This window comes from Astatotilapia calliptera, chromosome 12 (genome assembly GCF_900246225.1).
Source record: "Astatotilapia calliptera chromosome 12, fAstCal1.2, whole genome shotgun sequence".
Lineage (NCBI taxonomy): Eukaryota > Metazoa > Chordata > Actinopteri > Cichliformes > Cichlidae > Astatotilapia > Astatotilapia calliptera.
The window spans coordinates 11,752,053-11,776,829 of record NC_039313.1 but is presented as its reverse complement, the minus strand read 5'-3'; the positions used below and the strand labels follow the sequence as shown (position 1 = coordinate 11,776,829).

Sequence of the window (24,777 nt, the reverse complement as noted above, 5' to 3'; positions counted from 1 at the left end):
ACTACTTACTCTCAGACATACTTTTTTTTTTTTTTTTTTTTTTTTACTGGTTTTACTAATGTTTGAACCCTTGCTTTATCTCTTGTTTGGAGGTATTTTGTCAGTTCTGATTCCATTTGTCCAGGTTTTGATCCCTCTCTTTTTACTTTTCTGCCTCTACCCAAGCACACTGCAGGTGACTCAAATCACAGAAACACAAAATGACTTTTAAAAAAAACACACACACACACATAATAGTTTCTCTTCTTCACAGAACATGTGTCAACAATTTTCTTTGGAACTATTTCTTCAGGAGTAGTTCCAAAAGGACTACACGTAATTAGGCCAACACTTTCATTACTACTGAAAATTCACAAAAGAGATAAAACGAATACTAATGTGGCCTCCATTATGTATATTGTGAAATTCCAATTACAGATACAAATGGCTGCAACTGCTGTAAATGTGGTGACTGACCATAATTACAGACACGTACCAGCACATTGCCAGTAAGCTACCCTTCTCTTTGGCATTCCTGTCATCTGTAAAACCTTCAAAACCAATCTGTGGACATTACCCAGATTGCCAAATATAAACACAAGCAGACTGCGCTCGTATCAAAGCTGTCAGACAGCATTTACCAGAAGCTGTTACTTTAAAACCTTTATATGGAACACGTCCTCCATTCCTTGAGATGATCAAAAAGCCAATTGCAAAAACAAATGTCTCTTATACTCTGTAATGACAATGAGATGTTTGAAAATATCATCATCTCTGCTGTGCAATTTGTCTGATGAGAGAACATTAGGCACACCCACACAAGAGGTCTGTTCTGTAAAGCTGTGCCTTGTAAATCCACCTATACGTAGCAGCAATCCAAAGGCAAGGTCTCAAGTACAGACTGATGGCCGTGAAGTGAAGTTAAGTGCGAACGATCAAACACAAATACATGAGTATCCACAGGAGTGTGCAGCAATTGCAGCAAAGCTGTCATAAATAAACTCCTATCTGATCATACAGCGCTACAGTTACACTTGGTTAACGCTAACACACAGTTTGGGTCAAAATGTAGGAAACAAAAATAAAAAGCTGCCTTTTGTGTTAAATTCTGCTTTTTGTGGACCCGTCCACCCACCCAGACAGCTTCCCTCTTCAGGCTGTATGGCTTTGTACCAATTTCACATCACACTCTTCTGATAGACAATCCTCCTATATGGCTTTGTCTCTCAACAAAATTGTTGTTTTTTAGCTAACAGACTGTCGCTGCTGTTTCTCTTGGGCTACCAGCAAATTCAGAAGCATCAGTCTTTCATCAGCCGGTCTCCTCCACATGTAATTGAATGGCAGTCTCTCACTCCACTGCAATTAGCAAAGTGGGGGCTTCAGAAGATGAACATTTGGGACCTTGTCAAGGCTAACTAGGTGTGTAGGTGTGTGATTGTGTGCTTTACGTTTGTTTGTAGATTTAACGAGACCGACAAACAAACCTATAGCTAAATGTTGCCCAACATTTCCTTCCCGTTCATCACCTAAAGCGCACTCTGGCTGACCTTGACCTTGTCTTTATAATAAATGTGTGTTATTGTGTTCATGTTTAAGCTCCAAGCAACCATAGTTAACATGTTGATGCAACAGCAGCAATAACATAATTAGGCAGCTAATTTGTTTATTGTTAAAGGTAATGCAGCTTGGGTCAGCTGCCCCCACGGGTAGCTGCCTGCATCTGTGATTGTTTGTCTTCTTCGAGATGTATGCGTTTGCTTATTGCTTTATCACTGGGATTTATGTGTGTTTTTTCAGGCTCTCTGCTTCTAGTTTTGCGCACCACAAGGCAACTGAGCGTGAATGTGCCCGCATGCACATGTGTGTTATTCATAAGATGATGTGGTACGGCGAGGGATTCTGGGGGGTCCTTGTGTTTTTATTACCTGCTGGCGGCCTCCTGCCAACATCCAGCTTGATTAACTCCACCCCCTCTCTCTCGCGCACACACAAAGTGCTACTTTATCACTACAAGTCTGCAGGAGTTGTAAAGGAGCAGCAGCCAAGGTTCTCAAAATGTTATTAGCTATTAAAAGCCTGAGTAGGAGACAAAGGGATCCACTGTTCCACTTTATTTCTTACGACACTTTGTCAACGAGAGCTTTTACAAAAGAGGAAATCCACACGCTCCCACCTGTGCGATTCAGATGTTTGCTAGCAGGTAATTTATTACCAAAGCTTGAATTGCGGGATGTTCTCGGTTTGCGCGCGTCTTTACAGATGTCTACAGTACTTTATAAAGGTAACATTTTAAATAAGAGTCTAAGGCACACACGGTAACACTCTCACACAAGGAAGCAATTTGCTCTTCCATAGAACGAGTGTAATTTGGTAAAGACAGACTGTGTCCCGCTGCCTCCTGTTACTCATGTGTGGCAGCTGGTAATGAAAGGGCCACTGGAAGTCTTAGGGGTTTCACTTAAGCCATTTTGTGCTCAATTTATTTTGTGTATCAGAGTAGGCAGTGTGAGATGGTTTGTCTAACAGTTTTTTACAACCCACTGATATAGATGGACGATGCGCCTCTCCTTAGGCGTCCACTGATTAAAAGAAATGTCTACCATATGATTAATCTCTTGATGTTTAAAAAAAAATACAAGTACAGGATCTACGTGGAAGAAACAGGTATTTCCGACATAATTAGGTCCTATCTAAAAATACAATTATAGTTATTCCTCCTTACTGTACAGCGCTCACATCTTGATTTCATGGTCAGTGCAGCCTCCATCCATCATCCATTGAGTTAGGTCCCTATAGGGTAACCCCTCTGTCTTATGCCACTTTCTGCTCATCAATCAGTCAATTACTGGAGGAGTTCAGGGTCAAAACTCAGGCCACACATACATTTAAGCCCTCTAAAGTTGTTCATTGTACTGTGTAGAAAAAGCCCATTTTTATTTACAATTTGTATAAAGTCGCAGTGTGCAGTGCAAGCTCAGCTCAGTCAGCCTGTACTGTATGATGAAGGAAAGCTGCAGGAAAAATCCGTTTTTGTATTTTTTTCCCTTCATAAAATATAGTAGTACATAAAAAAACGAGTGTAAGGATAAGAGGACTAGACCAGGGAGTGAGAAAGGAGGGAGGGGAATGGAGCGGCTTGTGAGATCAAGGTCGTATCCAGGCTTTAGTATTGGTATTCTCCTCAGTGTTAAAATGATTCTACCAGTGAATAGTGTTTTCATTCCTCTCCTGAATGAGATTCACAGGAGCATGGAGAGAGAAAGGGGGAACAGGAGATGGAGAGAGAGCGAGAGAGAGAGACATGACAAAGAAAAGAGAAAGCTACCCCTCCCCTCTCCCTCTTTTTCTTTCCCCTTCCTCCCTACAGTTTGTGCTCCCCTTGGACATACAATAGCAAATGAAAATACAGCGTGGGATAAACAACTTTTATCAGACTGGAGCAAATGAAATCGACTATTTTATTCAATTCTTCATCCCTGAAGCATCCCTTACTCCATTTACCCAGCAACCTCACCCCTGCAGTTTCATCAGAGAAAAAAAAAAGAAGGTGCTTTATGCAAATCAAATGCTTTATTCTTGATTAGATTACAGACGCAATAATTGTCTTGGATGATTTATGGTTGTAATTGGTTGCCACAAACTGCTGCAACAAAAGCTCAGTTGCCATGGTTTGTGCTATGAAGACATTACATCAACAGATTTTAGGGTATCTCCTATAAAATCCACTTCTGCAGGCACATATAAGTTACATTAGAAAAATTAACTTGCTGAGCATGTGGAGTTTTCTAGGTTTTTTATTACTTAAGTTAAATGATGATGTCCACAGTTGCACTTTTCCCCCACCACAGACCATATAAAAGATGGACAAGGTTTAAAGGTCTGAAAATGAAAGTTTCTTAAATTTCCATGTGTTTAATGACCAGCAGGGGCCACTTCTCTGGTTGCAAAAAGACTTTTGGTTGTATAGACGTCTATGGGAAAGGGCTACGGCTCCTGTGCTTTATGACCTCAGTAAATGCTTTATGGGCTAAATGACTAATTTCAGGTCATACTGAATAGAACATGAAGGCTTTTCTATAAATTATGGTAATTCTAAGAGTCAGGAAAGAGAATTATCCAGGATATGTTAATTAGCTACTGACTTGTGCTTGACAAGTTGTTAGCCTAGTCCCAGTCCCTTATCTGTCATAGCGCCAGAAATGATTGCTGCAAAAAAGGCCTCGCTAACCAGTGGGTGATGTAACTATGGTTACGTTCACTTTTTGTATAGTGTCTTTGGTTTTTGCACATGAGGGATCTCCCTTCACCTCAGCTTTGGAAGATCAATGGCCAAGCTACGAGACCTGGAGTGGTTAATTAATTTTCCCAAGGGGCCACAAGAAAAACTGGGGTTATTGTGGAGGGCCTCAGCAAGAAGCTTATAAAGAGATAAAATTAATAATGAGCCGAACTGTGTTCCTTTTAGGGTTGTGGCCCTCCACAACAGTCCCAGTTTCTCATGTGGCCCCATGGTGAATTGAATTGCTCACTCCTGTATTAGACAGTGCCACAATAGATGATTAAAATTGACTCTCCCTCTCCTACAGCCTCCTACATCATGCAAACACTAAGCTGAACCTGATTGGTTGAAAGCCTCATGGTGACTGTCTTCTCATGGATTATAAAATGTAACCAACATGGTGGATCTTTGACAAAATTTTGAGTCTGGCAAAATTGTTTTTGAAAACACTGGAAAGAAATGAGGAGAGTTGAGAATCAACTTTCATTTTACATCGACAATGGATGGATAAAAAGTTTGGGGGGAGTTTCCAGAGTCATACTATACATCCCTAACTTGCATAAAGGAGGAACAAATGACTCGACAGCCCATCGTTTGAAACCCAGCACAACCCTATCAGCATGCATTGCTCGGCTGGAATAGAAGAGATGAATGGTGAAGCATGGAAATGATGAATCCTGTGAACAGATACCACGTGTGGAGACCAAATGCAAAAATAAAAAAGATGAATAGGAAATAATGGAAACAGTTCTCCAACCAGAGCAGTGCTGAAAATGAAATATTTAATAGCCAGACTTGTAATTGAGTCCGTAGAAGTCATCAACCTGTAGGAGTTAGGACATGGGATTGCTACCTTTGTAAGAGACAAGTGGCAAATTAGGTGCCTGCCATTCCTTTCCATTATCAGGTGCTGCTGATACTTCTCAGCAGGCTAATCTCACCGAGAGCTCTTACACTTCACTAAGACCCTGTCACAGACAGAGTCAGTGAGAGAGAGAGAGAGGCACAGAGATCTTCTCTGCTTGACATCGATCTGTGACGCATATCACCACCCCTAATCCAATTAATTTTGTTTTGCTTCCATCGTGGCTTACTTGAGTCATCAAAATTGCATACACAAATACATCTCTGGCACACTGCATTGGGCCATACAAAATGCACAAACAGCTAAATCTGGTAGAGTGAAAATTCTTTGGGTAATTCCTTTCTGTTTCTGCCTGTGATCGAGTCTCCAGCCTTCCTCATTACTTTGTTTCATGCAGAACCCAAGAAGCCTGAATTTATGAAAGAGTTAATTGAAAACACTGTTTGACAAACTCCTTTTTTCCCTCCTTTCTTCCCCTTCTGTCATCCCTCTCCACCTCCTCCTTGTCCACCACTTCTGCCTCTCTTTGTACAGGCTGAGGCAAATCTCTAGTAGAGGACCAGCAGCAGCAGTGTTGGTGCGACCATGAGGTCAGAGGCCTTGTTACTCTACTTCACACTACTGCAAATAGCCGGGGCGGGCTTCCCCGAAGACAGTGAGCCTATTAGCATCTCACACGGCAACTGTAAGTATATCCTTTTTCTTGCTTCTCTTCACTTTCTTTATGTCTTTCTTTCGTTCTCTGCTTGAGCACCGTCCCTTCTCTCATTACAAGTCCTCCCTCGCTCTCTGCGTGCACTCTTTTCCCTTTCCTCTTTGTTTTGTACTTCGCAAATCCCCTTCTCGATATCTGTGTCACTTGTTCTATCCTTTTTCACTCGTCCACATCCCTCTCAACACTTCTTTCCTCAGCAACCCCCACCATCCCCTACACTCAACGCATTCTGAAGGCATGGAGTGTAATTTGGCGCCCAAGGATAGCCCCTCTACACACACAAAAACGAAAGACTTAAGGCAGAATTTGAAATGGAGCCCACCCTACATCAAAGGATAATCCGCTATTTTTCTGTTGGGCTCCTAATGCTGTGTGTGATAGTGTAAATGCTGTGGCAGGCTATAAAGATATGGTCATTGTTTCTGCTGATTCTCTATGTGTCTCTCCCTGTCCTGTCCTGCTGTGCTCACTTTGGGCTTAACGCTGTCCGAGGGAACTGAAACGCAGGCCAGAAAGCCTCACATAGACCTGCGCTCCTCTATCACAGTGTTTATTCAAACTAAGCGCTTTCATCCAAAGCCACTAACAATAGAACGATTGCATGGTACAGTGCAGCATATTTTTAGCCTACAATTTATGGTTACACGAGAGCCTCAGCTGACAATTGCGGTGGCGTTTTCTTATCCAGCAAAGACACATAGGTTGACATTTGACCCCAAACTCCTGGGACGTATGACAAAAGCTTTGAAAGCCAAATTACAAAATCCCTCACACGAGCTACGATAAGTGGGCACACACAGGGATTAATTTTTGTCCTCCTTCTTGCAGACACAAAGCAGTATCCAGCATTTGTAGGCCACAAACCTGGAAGGAACAACACGCAGCGGCACAAACTGGACATTCAGCTCATCATGATTATGAACAGGACATTATACATCGCTGCCAGGTGGGTGATTGTACCTCAATTTGTGCAGTTTTAGAGAGACAGGCATTAATTCTGCTTTCATTTATGGAATAATTACAAGGAATAAATTCAGGCCATTGTAAGTTAAGCATCTTCAGGATTATTTTATTCTTTATGACCTAATACTAATTACAGTTGCTTTGTGAACTCCTGTTTTAGCTCAATAAATGTAAAACCCTCACATTTTGAACCATCAAGCTGAACTTCGGGGGCCTGCTGCGCTGGTTTCTTTTAAAGTTTTGGTTAATCAGGAGGGAATAATTCAGAGCAAAATGCTGAGACCTGAAATCACTTAGCAGTCTGGACTTTTTCCCTTCATTACCTCTTTGTTGTTTTCTATTTTCAGCTCACCGTCTGCCAAATCCCTCTTTACCTTGTACGATGTCCCTATAGACTTGTGCCCTGCTTTTTAAAAAAAAAAAACCATCCAAGCACACAAACACAGAGATAAACTGCAGATAAGTTAAAAACTAATGTCAAAGAAAACCATTTTTTTCCTGCTTTTTGTGTTGTCAATAAACAGCAATACAGGACATACAAAAGGTATTCCTTCATTTTATGGCGGCCTAGTTGCTCTCAAAAATCGATTTTTTTTTTAAACTCTTTGTCGCTTTGTCTGGCTGACCCCCACTCCCCAGTCTGTCACCTACCTTTATTGCTTTTTGTCCATCCATCAATGGGTTTTTCACCTGTGCATCTTTATTTGGGTGTGACTCATTTTTCCTGAGATAATATAACTCACTTACAGCATCTGGAGCCATGGAGAAAATCAATATTGATTTTTGTCTTTCCTCTTGTCATCAGTATTTTTTAAAAATGGCGATGTTGCTTCGCCTGATTGCAAAGTGAGTGGTTTGACAACCAGTCAGCTCCATTAACAGGCAGGTTTACCTTCAGCATATAACATTACAGTAGCATTAAAAAGGCCTTAATAAAACTGATCCTTATGTGCTTGTTCTCTGCCCTCCATAGCTAATTGAGTGGCAGGCTTGATTGGATCCTGTTGAAAGCCACAATAGGGGTCTTTCTTTGTTTCCCTCCGAAGCATGTCAAATTAAGTGGCTGAGGGAGGCTGCTGCTTTAAGAGAGCTGTTTTTTTAACATATCTCTGGTCATTAAGAGGAGGTGTATGGAGAGCGAGAAAAACCAGACTAAAAAAAGAGAGAGACTGTGTGTGTGTGTGTGTGTGTGTGTGTGTGTGTGTGTGTGTGTGTGTGTGTGTGTGTGTGTGTGTGTGTGTGTGTGTGTGTGTGTGTGTGTGTGTGTGTGTGTGGTGGTTTTTCCAGAGACTTTGGTCTGCCTGTCGCCCACCTGCTCCACATGGGGTGGCAGGGCCTTAGGGATAAGGGAGGGAAATGAGACACATGGGGTTTATTGGAGGGGCTTGACTGTGTGTGTGTGTGTGTGTGTAAGAGAGTGAGTGAAAGAAGGGTGCGTATATGTGTCAAGTTTAGTATGCTGACCAGTTGTCTGATGGCCACATGTGTGTAAATAAATATATACATTCAAGGGTAGTGAACATGTGTGCTGGTGGGTGTGGAAGCTAGTCTGTGATCGTGTCTGCAGTGGCTTGCATGTGTGAGGTGAACCGGTGCAACAGTCCTACACTTGCTAAAAGCAGACACATGGCCGAGGTATGTGACCCCCGAATGACTGGAATGGCTGCCTCAGATTAGACTGAGTCGGATGACCGCCATTGATCCGGACACAGAGAAGAATGCTGGGAGTCGATAAAATGGACACACAAACGACGGCCCTTCCTCAAACATCCATCGGCTCTAACAGAATGTCGATAAAGACACGTGAAAGTTAAATGACAAACAGTTTAAGGCAAACAGCACAGACAATTACCACTTCAGAAATCAATGTGAAAGTGAGCCAGCAGTTCACCCAGCAAGACTCATGCCACGAAACAACGCACAATGGTGGAAACGAGCCCCCCCCCCACAAAAAAAACTAGGCAACATCAATAGTTGCTTTTATGACGGTTGTCCAGTCAAATGGCTTGTTTATTCTGGAGCCAGCGTCACACAGCTCTGCCATCATGCCTCTAGACCAGTGAGCCTCAGTTCTTGGTGTGCAGCAGCTTGCAGATGGCCACTGTGAACGCAGTCCAAAGCCCAACACTGTTTCAGGCTGTTTTTTGAATGACTGCTCAGTGTATTAAATCCCTTTGGCTCCTGTTTTGGTGCTGGCAAAAAAATCACAAGATTTTTAAGCTGTGAGATGCATACAAACATAGCAACTAATGAAATTGTAAATAGACAAAAGTGCCTTAATCCATAGAGAGAAAGAGTCAAGTCTTTGGCAATGTGTGAACTGAGCAACAGATGCAGCGATTGATAATTTATCCTTAGTTTTAAGTCTTGAATGAAGTGTATTGATATGGTGAAATCAGGCGATCGAGACCTGTTTTAGCCAGTGTGTCTGTACAAGTGTAAAGAAAATAGCCTCTGCTAATGAGGTCATATATCTCTTCTAATATTTGTAAAACACCATTAGCCTTATTAGACTCTTATATATTGGGTGTTAATTATGTATTCAGTTCATGACTGCTGTAGGTTTTTAATATTATGAATATGATTCCATGGCCAAGTTTCTATCAAGCGCATTATCCAGAGGGATCCTACAGCTTGATAACATATCTGACTGCAGTCTTTTCATATGCAGCCTTTTAAAAGCCCGCTTGTTTGTTAGGATTTAATAAGACTGGCACTGGATTGAGTATAGTATTGATTTCTTTCACTTTAACTTAAATATTTTCTCTTATCAAAAGGGATGCATAGCAGATCTTCTGCTAATAAGATCTTAAATAGAAATAAAGTAGAATAGAAATACAACATGGAAGTTATGCCAAGAGGTGTTTGTAAAGTCATACTAATGACCATTAGATTCAGCCTTGCAGCAAACTAATTGCTTTGAAGCAATCAACAATACATTGTCCATGATAAACTGAGACATGGTGTATACTAAAGTGCAGGTAATGAACATGAAAACATCTTAATGTGCAAGCTTGGTGGTTTATGCGTGTCTGCTGTCATGTGTATTTTAGATGTTTAGCAGCAGAGTCACGTTTGGTAAAAGCAATAATTTGTTCAGTGAGAGACGGACGCGGGAGGACTCGCATCCCAGAGGTCCATATTTCATGGTCAGGGTACACTGTGTACTCCATTCAGAGGGAATTCATCATGGTGCAGTGGGAGATTCATCATTGTGATCTTTGCACGTGTGTGTGTGTGTCAGAGTAATATGGTTTTGTGTGTGTCTTCAGCTGTAAACAAAATAGCTCGTCACAAACCTCCACTTTCATGAGAACTGCTTTTTAGTTTGGAAACTTTGCAAACTAAGTCTAACCTTAAAGAGACTCGGTTACTTAAACATTTATTTTATTGTTTTATTACTTTTTGTTTAGATCAAGTTCTTTTGGGATATATTTTTTGTAGTTTTCAGTGACATCTTGGCAAATTTTGTTAATCCTGTGCTCCCCAGTGAAATTGCTGGACTCTGGAGAATGTTTGATTAGGTGAAACAGATAGACCGGCTCTTCACATGCGAATATATGAAAGAAATGGGATCACCAAGACTTTCTGTTTGGATGCTTTAAAAAAAGCTGTTGTTCAAGGTAACCACTGTTTTTGCCAATTGCTCTCCACAGCTGTTTGCCTGCATGCAACCAAAGACTGCCCAAACCTGTTTGATCAACAGAACTCAGACTATAAGCAGTTTCCAGTACCAGACGTCTCATCGACTGCCTACAGATTCTCTATATTCATAAGGAGACAGTCTTATTAACACTCTGCTTTTATCCCCTCACAATGTCTAACCACCTTTATTTGGAGGTAAATAGAAAGGATAAGGGCAAAATAGTGGTCATAATCACCCACTGCTCAGCAAAACCGTGTGTGTGTGTGTGTGTGTGTGTGTGTGTGTGTGTGTTTGTGGACATCAAAGGCAGGTGCAATACTTCAACTTTGGATGAAGAAGTCAGTCTAGAAATTTCAGAATTGCTTACAGAAGATAGACGTATGGTTTATATATATATATATTTTATTTGGCACATAAGTTAAACTGACATGGATATTTGTTTAAAGTCTGTACGATCATGTCACGGCCTGTTTCCAATATGTCGTTTGCCTAGTGTTGCCAAAGGACGTGATGGCTGAAACTATGAATAGGTGTCTCAAAGGTTCACGCCAGCTGGAGAAAAGACATGGAGAGAATGATAAAGACAGTCCATACATGCTTGTGCTTGTGGGTATGTGTGAACGCGTTGCTATATACCCTGCCTTGCGAGCATATCCTAGACCTCTCCACATGCAGGGCATAGTCGCCATTCCTAGGCCACAGTCGCCCTTCACCATGGTAACACCAACCACACTCTGTTTACACCCCTCTATGAGGCTGCGAAGCATGGGAATCAGAGAGACAGAATGTGTATGTGTGGGACAGACAGAGAGAGAGGGAAAGAGAGAGTGATCGCCGTGAGTGAAAGACCAAAACTTGTGATTACAGCGAGACACGCTCACAGACGCGCACTCAAAAATCCTGATTACCTTGTCTCCGTTGAATCCTCTAGAACAGCCATGCCTCTGTGGCTGCTGTTCTTCCCTGTTGGGTCTCTTTGGGTCTCGCAGTGGAGGCCACTAGAGTCTCTATTATTGTAGCTCCACCAAATCCTGTTAAAACCCACTAATGATGGGGATTACACGGTTGCCTCCTCTCCCTCTCCTCGCAGCACCGACGACATCCAGCTATGTCCACCCTCTGAACCAACTTTTGCAGCTTCGGTAATCATAATCACCTGAAATGAAAATTGGAACAAGTTTAATTTCATAAAATAACTCTGCAAGCATGTAGAAAGAAATGTCCTTTCACCCATTCTTTGGACATTTGCTGCTGATCATATGAGAAAAATATTTACACAGCCTGGCTGGAGTATACTCCTGCACTAGAATTAGTGCCACATTGTTCTCATAGCTTGTCTGGTTAGCTAGTGAGGAGTATCCTGGGTAATAGCAAAAGGCACTGAGATGCTACAAAAACTTTATGTGAGAGTATATGAAAATGCATGGTATCCTGATAAATGCACGTATAGAATATGAATTTAAATTAATGTAGTTTAAAAGTTAAAACTATCATGTTGAAATGTGTTAGACAACAGAACATCTTCAGCATTATTTTACTGTATGTTAACAATTTGCTTAATTGCATGTTCTTGGAATTGGGGTGCACAGGCAATTCACAATTTAATTACAAGGGAATAAAAAAAACAATTAATTAAAAATTAGGAATGACAAACAAAATATTTCCCATACTGATCTCCTTGGAAGTTAGATGTAAGATTACTGGGTAAGGTTCAGTAAAGAAATCACATCTTATACTGTGATTATGCATATCTGCTTAATTGTTCCAAGAGTGCACCGTCAACACATGCCCCTTACCATACTGAAGCAGCCACGCACAAAAAACACACATACATTCACATACAAATACACACAAAAGGAAAGGTGGAGGGAATGCTGAAAACCATAATGAGATATCCAACCTTCGAAAAGAACAACCTGCCTCAGCCTGGGGGTGAGTGAACCCTGGCTTGTTGGATTTCATGCCACCACATCACCGAGGGCCTCTCGATGCCCTCAACCCATTCAGAACTTCAACAGCTCCCTTCACAGCCTGAAGGTGCCTGCTGGCTTCCCCAGTTCCCTCCCGCCTACTTTGTGAAGAAGGATTTGAACCAGTGAAAGCCAAAACAATGCAGAACGGGCCATCCTCCACCACCCATGATCCAGTTATGAAGAAAGGGGAATATAGGTGAAGAGGGTGACGAGAGAGAAAGTGTGGGAGGATGGATTGCAGGAATTAGGTTTGCGGAAAGTGGAATGGTGGAATAAGGTGCGGGGCGCATGCTAATTGTGTTCCCCTATTTTCTGCCACTGGAGTGGGAGATAGTTTCACAAAGGCCCAGCAGATGGACCGCGCTGGCCTGTGGTTACCCCAGAAGAAATGCGCTGTTATGAAAACGACATTCCTCCACACAAAGAGCCTGTGTTCTCGTGGCCACGCATGGCTACATGTCCGACGCAGACCCTTTCTGTCATTCTGTTGCACTCAATCTCACACTCTTGCCCACGCTCAGTTAGTCTACTGTTCTGACTGGATCATTCAGCTCTTCCTCACTGTGTACCCATCTTTTTACAGTGTCTCCATCTTTGTCCCTAAGAGGATATTTGCATACCTTCCATCCTACTCACGCATTTTTTGTCCCAGGATTTCGGGAAATGAGAAGCCCACGCCAAGTGATTCACATTGATACCCAATGTGTCGCGTTCATCCACTGTCAAAGACGCCTGTTATTTCTCGTTCCTCACAATCTCACGGTGTTTCTAATTTCATCATCTGCACCACAGCGCTATAGAACCGCTTCCTTTGTGTTAAAGTACTGTGCCATCCTCAGGCTGTTTGATTTACAGCTGAAAGCGGGAAAATTATGGGAAAGTGAATGAGTTGCAGCAAAGCACCCTGTGGATTTTAGTTAAAAAGTTACTAAAGTCTTAACCAAGTAAAGACCGTGTCAAACGCATTTGCTTTAAAAAAATCTCACTGGACTGTAAATTTTAACATCAGAACAAGCAGAACTTGTAAAGAGCATGGCAAAGATTTCAAGATGTGACGAGTACCTCTTGAGGAGGTTATTGGGAGGAGGAGGAGAAAGAGTCGGCAGAGGGCACGAGACAAATATACTGCCTAAACTAAAAGATACAGGTGCATACAGGTCTTTTAAAAACAATGAGAGGTTTGCTCAGGGTTACCTCTCACAGTTACTGCAGCAGATTCTCCTTGTAAACACTTTTGAATTCGTAGCTGATTGTTGCAAGTTGTGTCAAAACTGTAACTTTAAACACACTCACACAAATAGAGCATCTTACAGGATCTGGAGATGTAATTATTTATCTCCCACATTCAGCATGAACAAACATCTATGAATCTCATGAGAAATAAGAGAAAAACAAAACTCCTGCCAACTCCACGACTTGCATGGGAATGATTAGGCTTTTCTCAGTTTCTTCACTACCAAAGTAATCCAGTGATAGTTTTGTATCTACAGTTACACTGCAGAGCCGCCAAGTGCAGATATTTCATTCTTTTAATGTTGCCAATTTGCCAAACAAATGTAGGCTACCACAACACGGCTCAAGTTGTAGTTGTAGTAATTTTTAAAGTATTGAGGTTCAGAAAAGCAATAAAGCGTAGACTATACCAATACCATGACTTTTTATATTCCTGAAGTTAGAGAAAGAAGGGTGAAGTGGTTTGGATGTACGGAGGAGGGATAGTGGATATAATGGGCAAAGGATGTGTAACAGGGAGCTGCCAGGCAGGAGGAAGAGAGGAGGAATACAGAGAAGGTTCATGGATGTAGTGAAAGACGAAGGCTGGTGTGACAGAAGAAGATGCTGGTAATAGGATGAGATGGAGGCAGATGATCCAGTGTGGTAACTCCTAAAGGGAGCAGAGCAAAGAAGAAATTCTGTGGATAAACTATGTGAGCTAAGAGTCATTATTACTAATGCCATGCTCTCTAATTCTTTACAAAACTTGATTCTAAGACACTTATCTGATCTAAAGCACCTGGATTAAGCTGCATACTGCATGCAAATTAAACAGAGTATCACATTTTTCATTCTCATAAATAATTTTACAAGTAAAATTTGTACATCAGTACGGCAAATGGATTCCAAGCTTGAAAACAATAGACAATGGGACACCTATTTTTGTATTCTCAGTGAACTGCTCAGCACATATGGAAATGGGCTGTTGCATAATAAAATTGGTCTTTGCCATACTTTTGCCCCAGCAGAACAAAAGCTTTTACTCACAACAGGTTGTTTAGTCTGTACTGTGCTCAGCAGGCAAGAGCGTCTCTGAAATCAGAATATGTTGCGGGGTTATTTTGGGGGGCTAAAATATTTGCAAACCATCAGATGAAATGCTGAAATATATTCAAAGTGACATCTACGATGAAGGCGTCCTATTTTGTAGTAACATAAAAATAGTAGTAAAACGTTTCCTGGTTATTTTCCTGAGGGTTTTTCAAATTAATGACTTCCCTTCAACCCACCACAATCTGAAAAAGAAAATCAATTTATGTGCCGTTCTCGAAGACTTTAGAGTGAAAAGTTTATATGAAGCCTTTATAATACAATAATAAATTTTTTCAGCAATTATTTAAAAAAAAAAAAAAGAAAAGAAAAATCCATTATTCATTTCAGGTATGTTTTCAAGAAAATATGTCAAAAGATTCTCTGGCTGTGTGAAGTGTGTGCTGTTTTTCTCAGAACTTATCCTGTTAAGAAAATATGCATTGGATATTTTGTGGGTGAGTTTACATGACAAGAAAAATTTACATTTTAGGGGGTCCGTATTGGAAACAACCATTTTTTGTCATAACATAAGCTGAAGGTCAGATCATACGTCATGACAATAACTAATAACAAATTAGCAACAATGTGACTGTGATGGATCATGTGTTTTATGCAGGTTTCATCTCTGGAAGTTGACTTTCATATAATAAAAGATAAATATAACTTGGAATACTGAATGCCTGGAACGTAGATAATTGATTTTAAAACTTCAAATTAAAAAATATAGTACTGATGTTTACAACATCCAGTTTAATGTTGCACAGATACATGTTGTACTCTGCCTCTGCTTCTTTTCTTTCTTCTGAGTGTTTCATTGTTGTGACTCAGAGACCACAAGGAAGTGACTGTGTTGTAATATGAGTTCAGGTGCAGGGCTGAATAGGGGAAAGGGTGCATGTGAAATTTTGTTGGGGTAAAGACTCGGGGGTGGGGGGGTTGTTCCGTGCACGTGTGTGTGTGTGTTTGGAAAGCTGGTGTTGACACAGACACAGCCGCTCCATTGTACTCCCCCATCTCCAGTCAGTATGTTTGAGGAACGCCTCATCGCTTGGCTCGCTCTAATCTCTGCTGGAACCAGAAACCTGCGGCGGGAAGGCCTCAGCCCAGAGGACTTTGTCAGCACCGGGATAAGAGAGGCACAAGTCAGGGAGAATCGCTGGGATGGTTACTACTGAAAATTATGGAGAAGTCAATTACAGATTGCTCGTGAGCTGCTTTAAATTTGCAGACAGTAAAATAACCCAGGGGGTTGCAATAAATCCGCTAAGTAATCCTTTGATTTAATAGCTTTATGAAGTTTGAATTTTAATATAAAGATAAAACAAGTTAACTTGCTGAACTTAAGGAGACAAATCAGAACATTTTAGTGATCATCGTCCACCGTTTTTATCACCTCGTGTGTTTCATCTCCATTTAAATGTGTCTCTGTTTTTCCACTATTTTAAATGTAGTGGTGCTGATTTTTATAAGCCAGCTTTTTAAATATTCACATTTACTCTAGAACATGTAATTCTGACTGCAGTGAAAGGGATACTGAAAAAGGCAAGACCGACTGACCCGGGAAAATCAGTCCAGAACAATTAGCACAGAGCAGTTCAATGGCAGTGGAACCAGTTAGGCCTAATGAAAAACATTTTGGAGGGGAGATTGTGGTTTTGGCCTGAGCCGCAACAACCTGTAACTTGTTGTTGCTCAGTTTTTAATCATGGCAGACTGCGCAGCGACAGTCAGCATCTGGCATTTCATGAGCAAAGGAACTTGGAAGGAAGGCCACGGGATGAATCTGAGTGACCTAAAGCTGACTTTGCTCTTGGCTTTTTTCATGAAAAGGGTTTTCTTTTTATTTCAGCTGAAAGCAATAATCACAAACATTTAGTTATAAGAGGTAATCCACAGGCCAACTTTGAAATTAGTCAGTATTGTCCATAAAAATGGACTTTTGAGTGCGCTGTTGTGGAAAATTAGTTTGAGAAGGGATGAAAAATGGGTGACATTTTTTGTTTTTAAATGGTAAATGGCAATTTGCTAAAGGAATTTTTGTGCTTTACATGACAGTGATGATATTGATTATGTATATATTTTTTATACTGATAGGTCTGATCAGTGGACAGTTACTATAGAAACCATAAACAGCCTCAGTGTGGAGAAATGAAAAAAAGATTCATATGATGTATTTTACAGTTTCTTTGAGAAATTTCAGAAGTTAAACCGACAGAAAAAACAGGTATTTCGCCCCCGGCCTCTCTGGAAATGTGATGAAAGCTGAAATGTTTTCCTAATTTCAACCACTCTTAAAGATTAATTATTCAATTTAAGAATTGTGGCTGATAATGTACAGTAGACTGGGTTTTATCCTCAATGAGACTGAGGTGGCCCCCAGGAAAGCGATATAAGTGGATTCATTTCAAGATGCCTGTTCCTCCAAAGACTTTATTAGATTTAGTTAATGAGAGAGCAAGGCAGGCAGGCTGGCTAAGCGCAGGTTGGGGAGCTGGAATATAATTAAGCCGTGAGTCAGATGATGCCACTGTTACACACTTTGATTAAAAACACGTTCAACAGCTAATCTTCAACAAATTAAAGCGGTTACATCGTTTGGCACGGTCACCTTTGGTTCTCTCCTCAAAAGAAAGCTTTTCTTTCTGACTCTTCCGTTCATGCCACCTCTACACCTTCTACCTCCCACCTCTACACCATTGTATCCTCCCTCTCCATGTCCGCACCCCAATTCTCCACGGTAAGAAGGTGTAGCGGCATGGCTGGTCAACTAGCCTTGTCTGTCTGTCTGAGATGTAGTTAACCCTTGTGATTTTTATGTCTTCCATATGCCCTGCTGGGGCCTTTATGCCTGGACTGTGTAACGCAGGAGAAGCTTGTATATTTCCAGGCCAACACACATAAGTCTTCTTGTCTGAGCTATAATGAGTGTTAGTATAGATTTCCTGTGGCTCAAACACTAGGCTTAATTGACCTGAACAGCTCTGAGTGACTTGGCACCTCCCGTCTCAAGCCTTCCCTCCTCCCTCACTCCCCACCAAGACCTTTCTCTGGGACAAAGAGGCTTTTGTCCCCAGGCCTGCGCCACGGCGCTCCGAACCTTTGTTGACTGTTTCTGTCTGACAGAGCAAATAGATCTGGCCTCCTTTTGTTTATTGTCATTTTTTGAAGTTTGAACAAAGTTTATACAAAGCTCCATTTTCTGACGCTGTTTGCTGCCTGCAGGGGGAAAACAGAGAGGGAAGAAAAGAAATGGGTTTATTGTTTGTTGAATTTTGACTGTCTGCTGCTGTCTGACCTCTTCTCATCTCTCCCTCTTCTTTCTCCCAATCTCTTTCTCCCTTCCTCACTCGCTTTCCCTCAATCACTTGCAGGGATCATATATACACAGTGGACACAGACACTGCCAACAGTGAAGAGATATTTTTCAGTAAGGTGAGTGAGACGTCTGCCTCTTTGAGGATGTGTTGTTCTCTGCGTGATTGACAGCGTAACCTCACTCTGACTGCAACAGTGTGTACGTATGTGCATGTGGGTGCATTTGTGTGCCTGCCAGCAGTCTTACTCACCCGCTCACCGATTGGACCTGGCGCGTTCGCAATGGTGACCCTGTTAAGAAGATTATTTAATCAATCAGCTAGCTTGCGTCATCCACGCTCATCAGTGGGACAGCCAGAGGTCTGATGGGTGCGTAACGGAAGCTGAGGGGACAGCGGAAGAAGAGCGAGAGGGAGGAAGGAGAAGGGGGAGGAGCAGGAAATGGAGAGCGAAAGCAAAGGTTAGATGAGTAGCAGAAGAAAGACAATACGGATGCAGAGGTGAAGAAGATCCCATTGTATAGTTTCAAATTATTCCAAAAAGGGGCCTCATATTTACATAGGGCCTCGACTGTAATAACCCACTCTTTATTCCATTTCAACCACTCATCGCATGCCCTAAACATAATGCATGCAAACAGAATTCAGACAAGGCCATTCTCGTGTATGCAACAACCAGCAATCCCTCCACCTCATCCACTTCAATGTCAGAGCCTGGCAAGTGGGTCTTAATGAGAGCAGGCTGCAGATGAAAGGCTGGTGGGAGACGCGCAGATTGATTGATGACTGAGGGTCTTTAATCAGTGGCTGAGCTCCAAACATGTTGTACAACAGCGGCAGGTACATAGTGGTCTGAACCTGCGGCTGGGAGCTGACCCTCAGGTGACACAAGCCAGGGACACACGTGGTGTGTATGTGTGTGTACATTTGTGTGCATGGCTATAACTTAAGTATAATTACCTGTATGTCTGTTTGTAGTCCAGTGACAAGTAAAAGAGGGCTGATCCACAGGTCAAGGCAGTGCGTGTGTGTGTATGTGCACACGCAAGGATGGCAAGCCTATTAATCCACAGATTTGTCCACGGATCTGTCCTTGGACAGTCTGTTCTGATCCGGGGTCAGTATTGTATTTCCTTCCCTCTGGCAGAAAATTCGATGTTCAAGGAGGTAAAATGATCTCCAAACAAACTTAGAATAAAGTTTGCCTCAGAGCAGGTGCCTCATGAGAGAAATCAATGATGTAGAATCTCAAATGATGATTATTGATCTTAATATAGATGGGTTATTGAGCTCCATAGTGCTGTCTGTTTTTTCCTCCTCCCACCTCACTGTTTAGCCTGCTTTCTTTGTGACTTGCTATTTTTCTCTTTAGCTTCAGTTAAACTTCCATCTTTTTCTACAGAAAATGACATGGAAGTCCAGACAGGGAGATGTGGACACTTGCAGAATGAAAGGGAAGCATAAGGTAAGGAAACACACACTACAACATCATTTGTAGAGCAAACGTCACTCGAGTTTTTCCAATTTTTTTTGTCAGTCACACACTGCATGGCAGACAACCTGTAACTGATGTAATTGCGCACAGTCTCTGTTTCATTGTCTTGCTCTCTCTCTCTCCCTCACACACACAGACACTCTTAACACACATTTTAAAGACACAAGATCCTGAAGGTGCAATAACACACTTCTTGCAGTTCATATAACCTTCTGCTGTCAGAATTTATAGAGCATATCAGTGGGAATCTTCATATCTCGTGGTTGTATAACTTTATTTTTTTCCTGAACTTAATAACACTTTCATTATTGTTTGAGAGGACGTTAAATGGCACATTAAAATCTCCTGCGGATTTGCCTTTATGTGCCGTGATCAAATGCATGTCACGATACTGTGTTTGTTACATATGCCTCTCCCTGCTCACCGCGTGCCACATGCTGCACTTCAAAAGACAGAAAAGCAAAAAAATAACAGCCCACATGTGGCTACAGATACAGATGTCACCATGGACTTCCTTTCTTCTTTTTCTCTTTCTTTTTTTCCTGCCCTGCTCTCCCCGAAGGATGAGTGTCACAATTTCATCAAAGTCCTTCTGCAGCAAAATGAAGACACCTTATTTGTTTGTGGAACAAATGCTTTCAACCCCTCCTGTCGGACCTACAAGGTAGGAAAACACACACACACACACACACACACACACACACACACACACACACACACACACACACACACACACACACACACACACACACACACACACACGAATGACTATTTTGTGCTCTTGCCCACTTTTGTTTTATCTCAGTGACATTTTTCACATCTATCATTTTGCTCTTTCACACACACACGCACATAACACACACTTATAGGATTTTTGACCCCAGCCATGTGAGAGTTTAGAGGGGGTGGGCTATGGAGCCACGGACATAGATGGATGACTTTCACAACTCAGCAGGCCGTCCTCCTGTGCCTTTACCTCCAGGTGTACTTTGACAAACTCAGTTCAGAAGCAGAGAAAACTACTCAATCTCACCTGCTTTCATGCATGCTCGCACATTGCCAGATCTGTTTTAACCTTTTCCTGAAAACACATTTCCGGCCATATTCAATTTATGGAATAGCATCAAGATTCCTTCAGGAAAAGTAAAACCACGAAAAGAAATGGTGCATTTTATTTCCTATGAGTCACTAAGGAGAGCACAGGTACACATTAAGATTGACTTTGTGCACCAAAATAGAGATGCCAATAAAAAAGCAGATGCAGAGAGATGATTAAAGTTTGGCATACGTGGAAGCAGATGAACAAACGTTAAAAGCAGATGGGCTGTGTTCAAATTGAACCTTTTTTATTTGCTGTCGACATAAATCTGATGTTTCTGATGCTCCAGTGTGAAAAAGTGAACATAATTGCCATTATAGTCTTAGTTCGTTCAGCTTGACTGACCTACTAAGTTTGCTAAGCAATAGTTGAAAATATTGGAAAATATTAAAGTTTTAATTGGTATTTGTCTAATTTTTTTTTAGCATACTCTATGACAAATCTTCTGGAAACCAACCAAAGATCAGTATCAGAGGTTTAATCATAGTAATACTGTACAAATACTATGCACTGCTGTCCGGACAGACCCAGTATGAAGGACACCTTACAGAAAAGGAAGAATGTGGGACAGTGGGACAGTCGGATAGACATGCAGACAGTAATAGAGACAAAAGGACAGGGAGACTTAGTAGCAGTCCTGTCCTGAAGGGTGTTGTTCTGTGGTTTATAAGGATGTGTTGTGATGGTCAAAGCACACAGAGATGTTATCTAGGTGGCCTGTGGGGAAAACGCCCCTGCTTTGGTTCAGCAGATCTGCTTACCAGAAAAGCAAGACCTCTTCGCTCCACTGCCTTTGTGGTTCAGCATGCTAAGCACACAAAGTGGACGTCTTTCAATTCACTGACTCCTCCAATAGGGAAAGTGGAATTTATGTCTCTGCATTTATCAGGCATGGTTAGCTTTTATAGCGCCTCCGGTTATGGTTTCAAGGTTTGTGTTTTAGCTGTTGCTGCACTGACGTCGCTGCTAGTCGGCTGAAGTTAATGGGAAGGGAGGGGAAGTGTTGTACATCAGTGTGAGGTTTGGTAAAAGAACTCCACATTTACACACAGCCTGTGGTATAAAAATGATGCTTTTTATTGATCACTTATGTTAAAAGTCAAACTTCAGTCAATAACGGTATGATAAAAAAGGCAACTATTGTTCTTTAAAGAACACCGATCATTAAAATTCATGTTTCGTATTTGCTCAGTCCCTGCCCTACCTTACCCAAGTGAATTTATGTGTTTGCAACTGCCCTTCCACACCTACTAAAACACTCATGTTTAGTTGAATAAAATAGCTGTTTTAGCCAGGAAACAACTGAGTTATTACCAAAATCATTACAAGAAAGTCTTGACACCTTTTAAAATGCAAGAAATATGACTGATTATGGGCGCAAAGATACAAATCCACACGAAACACATATACAAGAAAATGTGCACCCATGCAAACACTGACTGTGAACTGTGTACATTTTAAAATAGGCATCTCTCTCTCTCTCTCTCACACACACACACACACACACACACACACACACACTGTACTGCTGGCAGGCTGGCAAACTCTCTGGGCAGATACCAGACCTTTGATGGCGTGCTGGGCTCATCCACTTCGCTTGGTCAGAAGTGTATTTGTGTGTGTTTGTGTGTGCGTATATGTGCTTGTGGTTAAATCCACCTTGGCCACAGTTTGCCTCTCCATCTCCCCAGTGTGACAGCACTGAAAAGAGCTTCTGTTTCGGGGCCAGCCTCATCCCACATTAATCAACAGCGCTGCGAGGGCAAGCGGGAGGGAAAGGGAGGCATGGAAGGGGAGAAAAGGTGGCGGAAGACAGAGGAGGGAGACAGAGGGGGCAGGGAGGGCAACCGCCCAAACCAGCAACACCTCATGTTGGTTTTTGTGTTGTTTTTTCCATCAACCCCCTGCCTGGTTACCTCTGATTTTACCTGACTTTGAGTTTCTGACATTTATGTTTTTTTAAACAAACCTACCAATTTTCTCTCTTTATTAGCTGCTTCTTCAATTGGTGGTGTCAACATTAAAAAAAAAACATGCACTGTCACAGATGCATTCATATAGAAAAAACACAGGCAGACACCTCGGCAGCATGGCACAGCCCTCTCCCTTAGCACCACACAGCACCCAACTCCCTTTTTTCTTCTATTCATCCTCCCTCCTACCTCTCCTCTTCTCCCGCCAGCCTTAATCCCCCCCCTCCACTTCTCCCACCACTCCGCCATCTTTCCCTCTGTAGCTTTCTCCCTCTGTCACTCCCTTGCTGTGTTGTAATAATAAACACTCCGTCCAGCTGGGCTGATATATGACTGGAGTCAGTTTCATCGCCTGTTGCCGGGTGAAGCAGGGGAAATCAGTGGGGAGTCTTGGAGGCAGTGACTCCCAGGTGATGCGTCTTAGACCTGATACCGGCTAACTGAGGTGTACTGGGAAATTTCATCTCTTCTTCTTTGCATTTGAAACGACGAGGTGGAAATGCTTCCATGCATGCCATTTTTTGCTGCAGCTTTTCCAGAGGCTGTCTGACTGACACGTAATAAAAGACAATACAAATTTAATACACTGCAAAAGCATTCATTAATTAATGAATAACTCTTCAATAGTAACCACACATAATTAACAAAAGCAATTGTTATATTTGTGTAGGGATTCTTCAGCAAAGTGTATTCAAAAAGATCAGTAATTTTAGTTTATATATATATATATTTTTTTTATTTCCCCCATAAAACAAACTAAACACGTATCTCTTTCAGCAGCTGCTTAAATTCCTTAAATTTCCTGCTCTGGTGTAAAAGGTGGTTGGGGAAAGTTTTCACCCTCCCACTGCTCAGAAACAGGTTGAAGAGAAATGGGCCATGACTATTAATCTCCCCAGGAGATATGTCCTTGTTTGGTTTATACAACTGCTCCTGGTCCAGGTGTGAACTTGTACACTTGACCTTTATAGATGTGGAAGGTTGTTGCAGGTGTATGGATGGCATACAAATAAATTCTAAAAGCGTGCTACTACTGACTTTAGGTCACCATGTAAAAATGTATCAGTATGCCAGTGCCAGTATAGTCTGACAGTGGCTGGCCTTTCATGAGGTGCCTAAGTCATGCATTATTTTGGAAGCGCAGTTTTGCAAATGGATATGTCTCAGTAAATATGCCCTTTACTGTGCTTATTCTATTAAATAAACAAGTCTGGGATATTTCAAGGAAGCTGTTCCGAGCAAACACTTCATAAGTGGGACGCTGGTTCAGTTTACCCCATGTTTGTCCTCAGTAAGATTTCACAAATCCCTCAGCAATGATAAATAAAGCCCATAAAAGCGTCCTCATAAAAACAACAGAGACATGGAATCAGAACATGTCCCTCACCCCCCGAATACTGGTGCTGATGCTGAACCAATTAAAACACTCCTGATGGGCATGTTTTGGATCTACATTGTATTTGTCTAATTAATTAGCATATAGCCTATGGAAAACACCAATGCGCTGTTGTAGTAATTAATTCATCTAGATGCACTGTGCTCCCAGCCAAGGTTGCTGTACATTCTTCTGCTAAGCTACAGTAGATCCCTATAGATCAGTGCGCTTTTAAGGCAGGCCTGACAAAGTGTGACAGCGCCACTGTTCAAATTACTTTGAATTGTGCTCCCACTAAGTTGAAGCACTTCTTTCTTTTTTGCAGCAAGTGGAGTTGACAGTATAATAACATTTTCCGGGTAAACAAGGTAAAGGAATAAGAATCCATCTTGCCGCTTAGACATCAAATTTCTTCATGGTAGCATTTAAAAAAACATTGTGGTTTAGTGTGGCTGCTTTATAGATTTCTTTTGCCCTTTCAAAAAAACCCCACTGGTTATTGCTTTAGACAACGGCATGGAAGTCGGCTGTTGTTTCTCTTCATATGCAAACTTGACAGGAGACTGAAGCCATGCGCTATCTGCGGCTGGGTTGGGAGTGTCTTCCCCTGTTCAAACGGCAGGAATAGATTAATGACAGCCGGCCAAACCCAGTAGACAAAGGTCACTACCTTGGTGAAATCCAGCGGAGGAGATGGAGTGCTGGGGGTTGCTCCTTTGGTATGAGAGTATGTGAGTGTGCATTTGTGATGTGTCAGAGAAGGAGGGAGCGTTTGTGTTAGGTAGCTGACA

At 41.8% G+C, this 24,777-nt stretch overlaps 1 protein-coding gene across 3 annotated transcripts in view; it reads left to right on the top strand.

Annotated features, from left to right (window-relative positions):
- Window positions 1-24,777, top strand: part of sema6a (sema domain, transmembrane domain (TM), and cytoplasmic domain, (semaphorin) 6A) — a 100,667-nt gene that overhangs the window by 39,002 nt on the left and 36,888 nt on the right. For all 3 annotated transcript variants that reach the window (XM_026188315.1, XM_026188314.1, XM_026188312.1), the window contains exons 2-6: window positions 5,661-5,811; window positions 6,670-6,787; window positions 18,102-18,162; window positions 19,447-19,509; window positions 20,102-20,203. In XM_026188315.1, the coding sequence (XP_026044100.1) occupies window positions 5,712-5,811; window positions 6,670-6,787; window positions 18,102-18,162; window positions 19,447-19,509; window positions 20,102-20,203 (444 nt within the window). In that variant the 5' untranslated portion in view covers window positions 5,661-5,711. The remainder of the gene's footprint in view (window positions 1-5,660; window positions 5,812-6,669; window positions 6,788-18,101; window positions 18,163-19,446; window positions 19,510-20,101; window positions 20,204-24,777) is intronic.